The sequence below is a fragment of the Buceros rhinoceros genome, unplaced genomic scaffold (genome assembly GCF_000710305.1).
Source record: "Buceros rhinoceros silvestris isolate BGI_N320 unplaced genomic scaffold, ASM71030v1 scaffold40725, whole genome shotgun sequence".
NCBI classification, from domain to species: Eukaryota; Metazoa; Chordata; class Aves; order Bucerotiformes; family Bucerotidae; genus Buceros; species Buceros rhinoceros.
The window spans coordinates 3792-17064 of record NW_010411883.1 but is presented as its reverse complement, the minus strand read 5'-3'; the positions used below and the strand labels follow the sequence as shown (position 1 = coordinate 17064).

General features: G+C 39.5%; 1 protein-coding gene across 1 annotated transcript in view; it reads left to right on the top strand.

The window, feature by feature from the left end:
* Window positions 1-13273, top strand: part of LOC104493477 (MAP7 domain-containing protein 2-like) — a gene marked incomplete at both ends in the record, with an annotated part of 21072 nt that overhangs the window by 6546 nt on the left and 1253 nt on the right. The window contains 5 exon segments of the mRNA XM_010136156.1: window positions 5559-5673; window positions 8681-8791; window positions 10095-10203; window positions 10891-10910; window positions 13041-13189. Of these exon segments, the coding sequence (XP_010134458.1) occupies window positions 5559-5673; window positions 8681-8791; window positions 10095-10203; window positions 10891-10910; window positions 13041-13189 (504 nt within the window).

Genomic DNA, 13273 nt, shown 5'->3' with positions numbered 1-13273 from the left:
TAAAAGCAAAACTAGTTCTTATTCAATTAAAGTAACATACTCTGTCCCTGTTCTGAACTTTCGTGTGACTTGGAAATACCTTGTAAGTAAATGTCTAGCTTTACACAGGGCGTTGGAAAGTCACCGTAGAAGCTGTGTTCTTCTGTTCTTGTATTCCGTAAGAGCGTGACTTGTATGGGCTATGTCAAGGATAGTAGTACAAGGAAGAGCAATAACATCCATCTAGTCAAAGATCCATTTTTAATAAAAACATCAGATTTTTTTTAAAGGAAATTGATAAAATTAGTATTGATCCTACCAATATACCAGTATACTAATGTTTAAATGAACAGCTACAGCTAGACAGCATCAAATCTAATGCAGCACTTAGACTTGAAAGATTGATAAAACAACTGCTAAATGGAAAATAATACCCTGCAGCATTGGAAATATTGTTTTGGTGTACATGCATTATTTGTTACATTTGTAAGAAGTATGCACTAAAACACAAGAGTGAAAAACTCTTGAGATATAACTGTTAACTACTTAGTATGCTATAATTCACAGTTAATTACTTTTTTAATTATATGGAAATAATAACTGCTTTCCAAACATTTTTGGCAATTCATATACTGAGCAGAATTCAGTTGCACAAGTACTATAAAAGTTTTGCTGCAAACTGTTTGAGATTGCTGTGCAAGCAGTCTCTGTTTGCTGTGCAATGGACATGAGAAGAGTTTAGTCCTTGTTACGACACTGCCTGACCTCTGCTCCCCCCTCTGCCATTACCTGCTGCCGCAGCTCTCTGTGCACCTTAACACGGGGCGTTCGTTTGTCCGGTGTCGTTCTTCGGAGCACACACCCTTAATATGCACCTGTACGTGTAATTGGTTGAGAGTAGAAATTAATTCTGTTCAAAAGAGCAGCTAAATTAAAGATTACTGTATTTCTTTTTAATGTGTTCTTTAAATAGAAAATAATAGACCTCTTTTATTATGTGGAAGAGACACTCAGAAGATAAAACCAGCTGATAATACCAGGAAACAGTGAGCTACTTGTACTGCTGATGAATATATAAAGTGAAGAGGAAGAGGTTTTTTTGGGACTGTCTTAGATTTGTATTGTAGGAGTAAGTAGATTGTTTTAGAATCATTTGCACAAATTATTTCAAGTCATAATACTTGTAAAATGAATTTTTTTCCTTGTTTTCATATCCGTGTCATATTTTACGTACAGAAGAGGTAAGTACTTAGTCAAATTGTTACTGGGTTTTGGGGTCATTTGGATTTGGTTTGAGTGTGGTGGTTTTTTGTTTGGTTTGCTGGTTTTTTTAGTTCAGACAGTCCAAGCCTTTGTTTTGTTGCTTAGTCTGAGGAAAACCTAGATGAATAACTACGGATTTTTGAAAGTAACATGTATATGTTACATACTAGCAGTAGATGGCTCTCTCTTTTTATGGTTTTACTCATTCTTAATTTAACCTACGTGTAAAGCCTGTGTGTTATAGTTTTTTGTGAAAGCTCCCTGTATCTTCTGTGCAGGTTATTAAGCTGCTAATATATAGCTGTTAAGAGTTTCCAAATGAGGATTACATGGATATTTTGATAGGATTTTAAGGTACTTCATCTATAACATAGACAGGAGGGGTTTTGACAGCATTGTTTGCTGATTAAGGAATGCTTTGTCCTTGTTTAGTTTTGTCACAGACCAAAGTATTAATGTACAAGTTGTTTATGCTATGGTTCCATGTGTATTATGTTTCCTTAGCCTTTCTGGTTTAATGCCAGCTGAAAATATCGTTTAGGTAACTATCCTTTCTTTGTGAAAAATAGCCTTCATGTTGTTCTTTATGTGAGCTGTATCTGCAGAGTTTCATGAGGCTTAATAACTATGTTCTATAGTGTTTTACTGAAAGGCTCTTTTACAAATGAAAATGAATGATCCTCTCCACATCATGTAATTGAAGATTTCAACCTCAGATTGTAGGTAGCATGGACTTTCAAATATGTATGAAAAAAATCACCTTATTTCTTTAATCAATTTCATCACGCATTTTATTCTTAAAAACAGCACTTTCATAGTAGGTGGTTTAAGTGTATTCTCTGGTTTGCAAACTGCAGAATATTGCTGATCCTTGCTCCAAGCAGCATTAAGGGGAAAAAAAAAACCCAAACATAAATTACCTGGATAATTGAAATGTCACTGCTTTCATCTTATCTTTTTTGATTAATGTATAGCAATATGTATTAGTTGTGAAAAGAAAGAAAGATTCTGTGTAAGTGTATGCTTTGAGAAAGAAATGGGAGGGTGATTTTCCTTTGTAGAGGGTGGGTAGAAAGGTACATTGGGACAAGATGCATAGTAGAAGAAAGTAATGAAAAGAGGCAGATTGCAGAGAGAACTGGTGATGAAATAGGAGGTGAGGTGTGCAAAGAGTAAATGCTGAAAGGGGACTCAAACAGAATTAAATTAATGTCGGGAGGTGGAAAGTTAAAAGCAGAAAGTGCGAATTTGAAGTACAAAGCCAGCACACACAGGTTTTAAATGTGAAAATGCATCATCAGGTAGTAAGAGAAGACAGACTGTTACAAACTAAATCAGAGAGTAGTGACTTCGGATTCCAGAAACTGGAAAAGTGTGGACAAGAAGTGATAGGGTGTTCAAACCCATGGGTTTTTCTGTGCTGTTGCAGAAGAGGGTGTGCTTGGTCTTTGTGATGTTTCATGCCTTTGCTCTGTACAGAGAAAAAGGAGGAGGAAAGAGGCAGGTCGCACATTTGCATGCCTGCCTGGCCACTGATGGCACTAACTAGACAGAAGGGAGGGGAAAAAAAGGAGGAGGGAGGGTGGGGAAGCAGCTGTCTGCTTTCAGTGGTCTTTGCATGACGTTGTCTGATAGACCATGAGCTAAAGACACAGGAGGGAAACAAAGCTAAAGTGAGATCTCAAAAGACACGACCAAAAGATCGCTTTCCTGGAGATAGCAGCAGAAATAATAACAGCAGGGTGTGTCAATTTGGCTGAAAGGTAACAGGGACAGGAGAGCTGAGAGTGATAAAACAGGAATGTGAGAATTGCCTCTCTTCACTCTGTGTAGATGATTATATAATGGAATTCTTTATGGTACAAGGGATTTGTAATAAAATTGAGAGAGGAGAGCTTACAGACCAAAGGTAGTGGCTTGCTGTTGAAATTGGTGGATAATTGGTAGCAGGGTTGGAGGTGGAAAAAACGAGGTGAGAAATAAGTTATTTGAAATCATGGTAGGAGAAGAGATTCTTCAAAGATGTGGAAGAGACAAAAGTGTATTGTAATTTAGCAGAAGAGAGGGCATCTGGTGTTGTAGAAAGCCAGTGGCCATAGCAGAGCCCCCAGAAGGTAACCCAAAGTTTACAGGTACATGCATAAAAAGTTCCAGACATAGTAATTACTGGAGGTGCCTAATGTTAGGGTCTGATCTGCTGAAGGAGCTCTCTCGGAGACAATAGGCTCAATATCCATGCAGAGATGCTTGAACAAAGATTAAATTTTGTGATAAAATATTTCAGGAAAGTGGAATAGGAAACTTAGACCAAAGTAATGAATCAGTGAGAGAAAGTAATCTGGCCAAGAGATGGGGGAGAGGTTTTCCACGTAGTTGGTGTGAGCTACCAAAAATGTTGGAGACAGAGCATGGGAGTCATAGAAGTTGAAGGCAATAGGGTGTAATCACAAAAGCCTTGCAGGATCAAGAGTTTGAAGTGGGTAGAGTAGGAGTTTTATACTAGACCGGAAGGAAATAACAAAAGTAGTAATAGGACCAAAAATGGGATCAAAAGGCTAAAAACCATTGGGGCAGGAGATGGAGGCAGCAAGAGTAGGTTCGTCTTTCATGATAGGGGTTGGGCTGCTGAAATGTGGTGCTGAAGAGGTTGCCAAATGCCAGCGAGGTACTCTTTCACGGGCACTCCCTTGCCGTGGGGAAGGAGCTTGCGTGCCCTTGTGAGGCTGAGAGCTGTGCTGGTGGTGGCAGGTGCCTCCGGTGGGGTCTCCCAGGCCAGACAGGTCTCAGCTGAAGGGTCAGACACAGTGTGTCCACGGGCAGGATGGGCTCACTGGCCTTCGGGCACCATCCTAGGAGAAGGACAACTCTGACCCCAAACCCGGGCAGATGGAGCTCGTTTAGCCCTGTAAGGCTCCATCATCTCAGAGAAGGACACTCTAACCAAACCTACGACCCGAGGACTTCGCTGTCACTGTCCAAGCTCGCTAGGCCCTGGCAGATGAACCTCAGGTGTAAAGGGTGGAGCCAGTTCCGCGCACGCTGCGCCTCACCTAAACAAACAATCCACCGCGCAGCCCCGAAGGGTGCACTCATCGCCTGCAGTGAGCGTGGGAAAAGCCCTTCCCAGATCTTTGTTCGCAAAGCCAAGCCATGATGGTGATGACTGGGAGAAGGGAAAGAAGAGGGTGGTAGACAACGAAACTGTGGGTGGGTTTTATCTTCTTGAAGGGAAAAAGGGAACAGTTGCAGAAATCTTTGCCACAATGATAAATCACTGAGAAACTAGCAGAGGGAAGACAAAACTGAATGGAGTTCTTTGAGTGAGAGTTAGGAGGTGGTAGGGAGGGAATAAGGTGACCAACCATACGCAGCTGTAAGTTAGAGGCAGAGCAGGATTTGGGGAGGGAAAAAAATCTCCTTGTTTTTCTCCATCTGAAAATCCTAACTCATCAAGCCATGGAGAAAAACGGGGGCAGGGAGGGGAGGGAAAAAAATCTCCTTGTTTTTCTCCATCTGAAAATCCTAACTCATCAAGCCATGGAGAAAAACGGGGGCAGGGAGGGGAGGGAAAAAAATCTCCTTGTTTTTCTCCATCTGAAAATCCTAACTCATCAAGCCATGGAGAAAAACGGGGGCAGGGAGGGGAGGGAAAAAAAAAAAAATCTTCAAACAGCATGATCTGGTCATGCACTAAAAAACCAAAACAACAAAAAAATAACCAACCGGGGAAGAAAGAAAATCAGAAGTTCTTAAATGTATAGACTACGAAGAACACAGTGAAAGAACGGAGAGAGGTTTTGTGAAAAATAAATAAATAAATAGGATATGCTGCAAAGTAACCTACTTCGGGTTTGAAGTGATCATTTATCTGCGTGGCTAGGAGGAGCCACTGGCATTGCAGCAATTTAGCTGTGCTCAGAAAGGGGTGGAAAAAAATCCCAAGGTCTGCATAGGCAAGAAGGAGTTAATGCTTGTCGAGCATTATTCTTATACAAATTAAGTCCACAGCACAGCAGCGGCCTCGCCAGCAGGAGCAGATGCTAGGCAGTGATGCAACCTGTGTTATTTACTTAGGCCTTTGTAGTGACCTCAGTGGCTTGCAGACAAAGGATACACATATCTGGAGGTAGGTAGCATGCTGATACCTTCTTTATTCACTCCTTTTTCTTTTATTGCAAACAAGGTCCTGTAATCATCTTGTGTGGAGCAACAGGGGAACTGTGTATTTTTAGCATGGTTTCAGAAGGGGTGGGGGGAAAAAAGCTCCCAGAGAACTGATTCAGATTGGGTTTCTCTTTTTTTACCAATATAACCAGGAACGTTTAGAAGCCATGATGCGTCGATCCCTTGAACGCAGCCAGCAGCTGGAACAGAAGCAGAAGCGGTGGTCGTGGGGAGGAGCACTGGCTGCAGGCTCAGGAGGGAGAGACGGTGAGTGAAGCAGGCTGCCTGCATTGCAGATCTTGAAGTGCAAAATGCATGAGGTTGTGGAGAGAGCAAGGATGGTGCATTTTGTAGTTAGGGTGGAACTGTAGGGGCTGCTGCCTTGGGGTGTGAATAAATGCTTCGTAATTACTTGCCAGGCTTCCTCTCTCTGATACTTTCTGGGGAGAAAGGTCACTCCTAACTTGAGGAATGCAGATAATTTTAATAAAAGTAACCAGAATCTGTTTGGAGGATGCTAAAAGAAAAATTTATGCTTTCTCTCCCTTATTTTCTTCCCCCGCATTGTCTTTCCACACATGCAGTTAGCAAATTTAATACTTGCCAAAGGACTGAGTGGTGTCTAAGCCTTGCAAAAGATGATCTGTTTCTGTTTGATACTTCTAAAAACCTGACGGGAATATCTAGATGACTATGCAGCGTGTGCAGTGTGAAATAGTTCAGGATTTTTCCCCACATGCTTTTTGTTGCTGCTGTTTTGGGCTTCGGAACAAATTCTTTTTATTACATAATCAGTCATGTACTGCTTTTGTATTCCAAAAAGATGCATGTTTTCTGTTTTAAATCATGTTATTTATTTAAATTTGTCAAGTCAAGTTTAAATAAACTGAATGGTATGAAGAAAAAATATCCATGTTTGGGTGATGATGAAATATGACAGTTACTCTTTTAAATAGTGTGTAAATATACTTAACTCTAAAAAGGTAAACTCTCTTCCATGGTAGGCCATCAAAAAAGTCAGGAAATTAAATATATATGATAATGAAGTCTTTTAGACTTTGAGAAAGAAACCAGTTTGTCTTTGTGATGCAGTTTATGCTTAATTCCAGCTCCCCCAACTTACTCAGTAATTTCTTTCACCTCTTTTTGCTCTGATTTCTTCTCTGCTGTGTAGGTGAATCAGAAAATACCCCACCCCCTGTTCTAGGTTTAGCTGCCAACACCCTTCCTCCAGACCCTGTGACCTCTACTGCTCCTGCTGATTCCTTCAATGGTATTTCAGAGAATCGCAGTGCCATCGTGTCTCGTAATCACTGTAATCCATCCACTGATCTTGTCCTTCTCCTAACCACTGTTTCCTTATTATTTCAGTCTGGTGCTCTACGGCATTACTCTTAGTGATGTGGACCAAATGTCTTTTTAATTTTAATTTTGCCATGGTGGAGCAGTGCATGCCTCACATTCCAGCACAGTAGAGGCATTTCATGGTTTTCTCACTAACTGTAGACTTCTACCACTCAGATTCTCACCTCTGTTAATTCTGCGGGTGCTCTGTGTTTGTGTCTGTTTGTAAATATAATTACGCATATATTTGACAGTTCTGATACTCATGCAGAGGTGCAGGTGCTGTTGAAAAGATCTAAATTGCACAATAAGAGAAAATGTACTGTGGAGACCATGTTACATCAAAACAGTCCTCTTTTCCCATCTCAAGGGCCTTTTTCTGCAATATCTTAAGAACAAGCAAATTTGGTTTCTAAAATCCTTCTGAAGTGGATTTTAGCCAAGCCATATGTAACAATCTCAAGTGGTTGACTTTGAGGCAATCGATTTTGTTTTCTTTTATGTTTTTTTTATGTTGTTCAGTTATCTCTTATTTTAAAATTATTGTTCACATAAAAAGATTGTGAAGTCTTTTGACTTGAATGAATCCTCCAAAATTAAGAATGGATTGCCTAAAAGATTTCTAATTTTAATTGCAAATGTGCTTGGCATTTTGAAAAAGTAACACAGACTGTGCCTTTAAGAACCAGGTTCCTTCTCTCCCCCCCAAAGGAGAAGCTGTGCTTGGGTATTACCTCTGCAGGACGCACAGTATATGTTGTTCTGCCCACAATCTCAGAACTAATATTTCTGCTCAAATAGATTCAAAAATTTTGTACTAATGGTTGCTCATGTAAAAAGAGATTTGGATGTGCAACTGATGTTCTGCAGTGTACCAGCATTATACCTGCTTTTTCAAACAAACAAATGTAGAGAATTGTGTTGTTTACTGTAATAGATGGAGGCAAATCTTGCTGACCCCACTGAGGCAATGTTTCGATGGATCTGTTAGGGAATGCAGCAAGTTAGGAGCTGCAGGGTCAGGGCCACATATGCATCTCTAGCTGAAAATACTTCTGGTTTTGAAAGAAAGAAAATTCAAATTTAAGAGGCGAAGCATCTATGCTTTTAGCTTCTGAGCATCATGCGGTGTTCATCATATACTAGTACACTGCAGTAATACTTGAGGAACATTTTTCTGTCATTCAGTTGAGTAAATGGCAAGGTAGGAAATAAGTACAGTGATCAAAGAGTATTTCAGAAGAGAAATGAAAGCATTTGGAGTAGTAACAAAAGGCTTTTTGCCCCCCCCCGGAAAAGAAAAGCCCTGTCAGTGGAAGGTCAGCAAACTGCAGATGGAGACCCTCTCTCTCTCTTCTCCCCCCCCCCCCCCCCCCCCCCCCCCCTTTTCTTTTTTAAAATATTCTCAAGCACAAAAAGATAAAGCCAACTGGCTGGTGCTAGATCAGTCATGAGACAGCGAGTCCTCATTGTGCGAACTTACTAGAATCGTAAGTATTATTAGAATAATACCTGAGGTCCTCCCCAGCTCTTCCAGACTGAAAGTAGAGGGGAGGAGGAATTGAGTTGAGGAGTTCAGAGTTGTGATGTGCGCAGTTTGTTTGCTTCAGGTAACTTTCTGCTTGTGTTGGTGTTGAGTGTCTTTTATCAGAATGGCTTCTCATTCAGCCTGATACATATTACTTGCTAGTGGCAGTATAAAAGATAGGCTGTCGTAAAACCGGAACGTTAAATTCACAAGCAGAAAAGTTGCATCCCAGAGCATGTCTTATAACATGCTGGTCCTCCAGCAGTCAGAAAGAACTTATCACATGCCTTTTCCACTGCAACGATTGGTGGCAAGGGCCACAAGTACAAATGCAAAGTTGATTCTGGGAGCTTATCAACACTGTGATGTGAATACAAACATCTTCAATGCATCTCTCTGCAGCATGTGACAAACTTTCAGCTTCTACAATGAATCTGCCAAAGCAAATGGAATCGCCAATCAGTAAGCGCCTCTCCTCCTCCACAGCGGCAATAACACATTCCCCTGACAGAGGCAAGTGAATATGCTGGTAGGAGACCAGCATAAACTCTCCTTCTGCTTAAAGCCCTTCTCTTTGTCCTTGTAGCTACGTAACTTGCTTATGTCTGTTTCTCAAAAGAACTGGAACATTTGAGGGGTCGTAAGTTAATACAATAAAATAGTTCTGCAGCGTGTCCCAGGACCGTGCTGCTGTGCTGGAGATTCCAGTCGAGCAACAAATGCTGTGGGGTTTTTTACTGATTCTTTTGCCGTTTTTGACTCTCCAGCAAACAGGGGTTTAAGTAGGTGCTGTGACTGCAGCTATTTCCTATAACTGTGCAGTTTGTGATCTTCTAGCCAAATAATCAAAAAGAAGTAAACCAAATGCATGGCTCAGCAGTAGATGTGGGATGTACCATGGTCAGGAGTACCTCCAGCGAGCCACCTCGGAGATTTCAATCTGGTGACCAGAGTTGTGGAGCCCTTTTTAATTTGATTTGAAACTCTGATCCATGAGAGGCTCAGCAAAAGATGACCATCTTGTGGGATTAGTGGTTACTAAACATTACAGAGAGGACTAAAGGGTTTATCACTGTAAACTCTCTGGATTTTTTGGTTTGTTTTGTGTCTTCCCTCTCTCCCCCTTGTTTTTTTTGTTTTGTTTTTTTTTAAATTCTCATGAGAAAAAAAATGTAGTGACTGAAATAAGTGTCAGTGAAGGTTTGTTTCTAGAATGAAAAAAGAATGTAAATTTCCTTTCGTTCTGAATTTCTTAATGCAAGCTCATCAATAACTGAGGTTATTATAATGTCTATATATATGTATGCATGTAACAGGAACATCTATAAGTATCTGTCTTAACAGTTGACACATTTATGGAGTAGCAAGGAATGCAGGTGTATTGTATAAATAAGACTTACATAATGCGGTGAGACTGCAAATTTTAAATGCAGTCCTAGTATGGTTGGCACATTAGTGAGTAGCTGTGCTCTTACACCAAATGTTTCACCTTTTCTACTGGGGAAGAAGGCAAACCTTTTTCATGCTGAGTCATCAAAGCAACCATTTTGCAGAACAGAACATCCCTCTGTGTAAGAACAAAATGCAACATGGTCTTAACCTTACTGTATTTATTGTACAGGTGGGAAAATAATTTAAAATGATGGAGAAACTAGAAACCTTCTTTTTTTCCAGAAAGAATGAAAATTATCCTTAAATACTTCAAGATTTTTTTAATTTCGTTTAATCATTTCATCATTTTGTTTCAGTTATTTTATGTAACATTGTTTTATTTCTTTGCATTTTAAATTTTATTTTATTTGCTCCCATCCTTCAGCTCACCGCATGCATCTTAGTCCAATGGAAAACTTTATTGTTTCTCGACTGCTGACTCCCACACAGTCATCTTTAGCCAGAAGCAGAAGTACATTAATGCTTTCTGATCAGTACAATAATCCAGGTAAAAATGTGAATTACTCATTTTGAAACTGCTAAGGTATGTTTTTGGTTGCATTTGAGTATTTGCTGAAAGAAACAGAGTACTATGAACCAAATTATAATTTACATGATAATACTAAATCAACAATGAACTAAGTTATTCATGATAGCAGTGTATTTAAAAGCTTAAAAAACCACATCATGTTGTATGTCTTGTTCTGAATGTCTTTTTAAAAAGAACATACTTTTAACAACACGAAGAAAAATTGAATTAACAAAATCACTAAAACCTAAGCCAATGAAAACTGAAAAAGAAATAGGTTTTTAGACCAGTGTGTGACACCTCTCAGAGACTTTATTTGATGTATTAATGTCATCCCCTTTCATACACAAATAGTATGTAGAACAAAAATCCCAGGGCACCATTTGAGCCTTAATTATTTTTACCAGGGTTCTAACTCTTGGCTGTTAAATTACTTTTGCCTTCAGCCATGTGTTTGTATGCGTATTTATATATGTGCCTGTGTACACGCATAAAAAATCACGTATAGGGAAAAACAGAGACACGGATGGGAAGATGTCACTTCCAGAAATTATTGATCTTTAAGAAGATCCGATATTTACAGATCAGAACAGTAACTGGCAGTCTAATAAACCCCTCATTTTGGAAACATACACAAAACTGATGTTTCCAGCCCTGCTCATACTTAGGCAAGTGCCTGACTTCCAGAGTAGTTTCTACTTACAAAATCTGGCTGAAACAAGGACAAAAGTTTAACAGCTATTTTTATTTTTATTAAAAACAACAACAACAAAAAAACCTCACCGCATTCCCAGCTGCCTGTCTGCGAAAGGAAACATATTTTCAGGATATAACTAGTTAGTTGGTAAAAGGCTGATCATCTCTGCGATGAGTATTTTCACACAGCATGGTTGAAATAGGCTCTCTGCATCTGCACTTGTAATACAAACCTACCCCCCTTTGTGCATTCATTTTTGTTGCTTTGATATAAAGCTCTAAAACTTCTTCCTTGTTTCTACATTAAAAGCAGCATCTGTTGGAAGCAGAAATGTCATACGGTACTTGGCCCATAAGAAAATTCTCAGTTTACTTACTGCTCAGGGATCAACTACTGCTACAGCTGAACAAAAGCCAACTCAAAATTAGATCAGTATATTCTTAAAATTTTGACATGAATTGCTGGGACCGCCTACAGATGTTTTCTGTGTCGTGTTTGTTTTTGAAGAGGTCAGCAGGGACTTCCTTTGTCCTTCCCCACTCATTTTGTTGGTAAACTCCCTGCTCTTCATGGCAAGATCTTTAAAGTAGCACACTGACATGCCTGACAAAGATATATTTTGGCCTGCGAACTCCTTTTTTGCTGAGCTGAAACAGAAGTGCTGGTTCTGTGAACAACTTTTTGAACCAGTGTCCTCTTGTTGCTTCCTCACAAGGCAGTCGGGCTGTAACACAGGTTGCGTAAAGCATCAGTGCTCAGTGGCCGCTGACGGTTTTGTCAGTAATTGCTGGCAAAAGGAACTGATTGAGGGAGATCTCCCATTTGTTGTGTACTTCTCCCCCTAAAAGTAGCTTTCTGAACAGGGAAGAGGGCTATTCCTTTTCAGGAGCTCGCGCTGTGCCTCCTGTCATTATGTCTGGGTCAAAATTGCTCTGCTCTTGTTTTTCTGAAAGCTTTGAAGTGAGGAGCCTCAATTTAAGATTCTTTCTTATTAATATCTCTCTGAGTCAAGATACTCAGGCAAACAGGTGTTATTGGACACATAAAATTAATTTCTTTTACAGTTGAAGTAAAAATACTTACCGTAAGCAGCATTTCCATTTCTGAATATTCAGTGAATTCTTGCAACTTGCAGGAGTCTCGCAAAGAATCGACAGGTCCAGTTAAACTTCAATCGTTCAAAAAGGCTTCATAAGAAATTTTATAGGAGTGCCCCCAATTAAAAAAAAATGTTGGAAATGTGAATTCCTTTAAATTTGAGCATCATTACTTCTTTTCCTAAATGAATATCCTTCTTGACTTCAGTTGAATAAGATTGGAAACACACTGTAACATGGTTACAATTAGTGTATATCTTATTAATAAACCATATAGTCCTCATTGTTCTATATGTATGTGAAAGTTTCATCTTAGAAGGCAATATGAACAAAGACAGTAGTAAAATATTCCATGTGTTAAAAAATCCTGTTCATATTGAAAATAAAGAAAAAAACACCCAGAGTTACCCTGTGTGCTGAAATGCATGTGTCACACTCGAACTGATGTCTACCACAAATAACATTAACTGAAATACCTACAACGTTACTTAGTTTCAGGTTGGGGTTGGTTTTTCGTTTGTTTGTTTTTGATTGAGCGTCATTTGGAAAAGCAGTTAAGGTATTTGGGAATCTTTGCCATGTTTAGGCTTAAAAAAAACCACCTCCCTAAGCTTCTGTCACCTTTCCTGTTTTGCAGTATTTATTCCAGAGTCACCCAACTAGAATTGTTCGATTACTCTTTTTATCATATGCAAAGGAAGCTGGAGTTTTCAGAAGATAAAAGAATCACAGTCATAGTCAGGTGTTTCAGAAGGTATATGAGTAAGAGGGCAATATTTTAGAGGTAATTTTTAAAAAAAATTAAAAACCTATAAAATCCTACTTTTCAGTTGAGGCATTTTTAGTAAACATCAGACCACGTTGAACGTGTTATATGATGTGATATTTTAAAACGCTTTTTGACTTTCTTTGAGCATTATAACATTAAAGTATGATGTTTTCTTCCTCTCCTTTACTTCCTCTGTCTGTGCTCCCTTTTGCTCTTGCTATTGTACTATAACTCTTTAGTATTCCATATCTGTCCTCGTGTAGCACCAGCTAGTCCTCTTAAATCTCCCTACAAGCCTTCCCCCACCCGAAGCACTGAAAGAAAGAAGGCAACCTCACCCTCCACTTCTGATGCCATGAAAGGGGCAGCTGCAGCTGAAGTTACTCAGGTGAGTTTGATTTCACTTCTGAGTAAACTGATGTGGCTTCTGGTTGTTTTTTTTCCCTCTAAGTTCATAACAATTCAGTGCTAC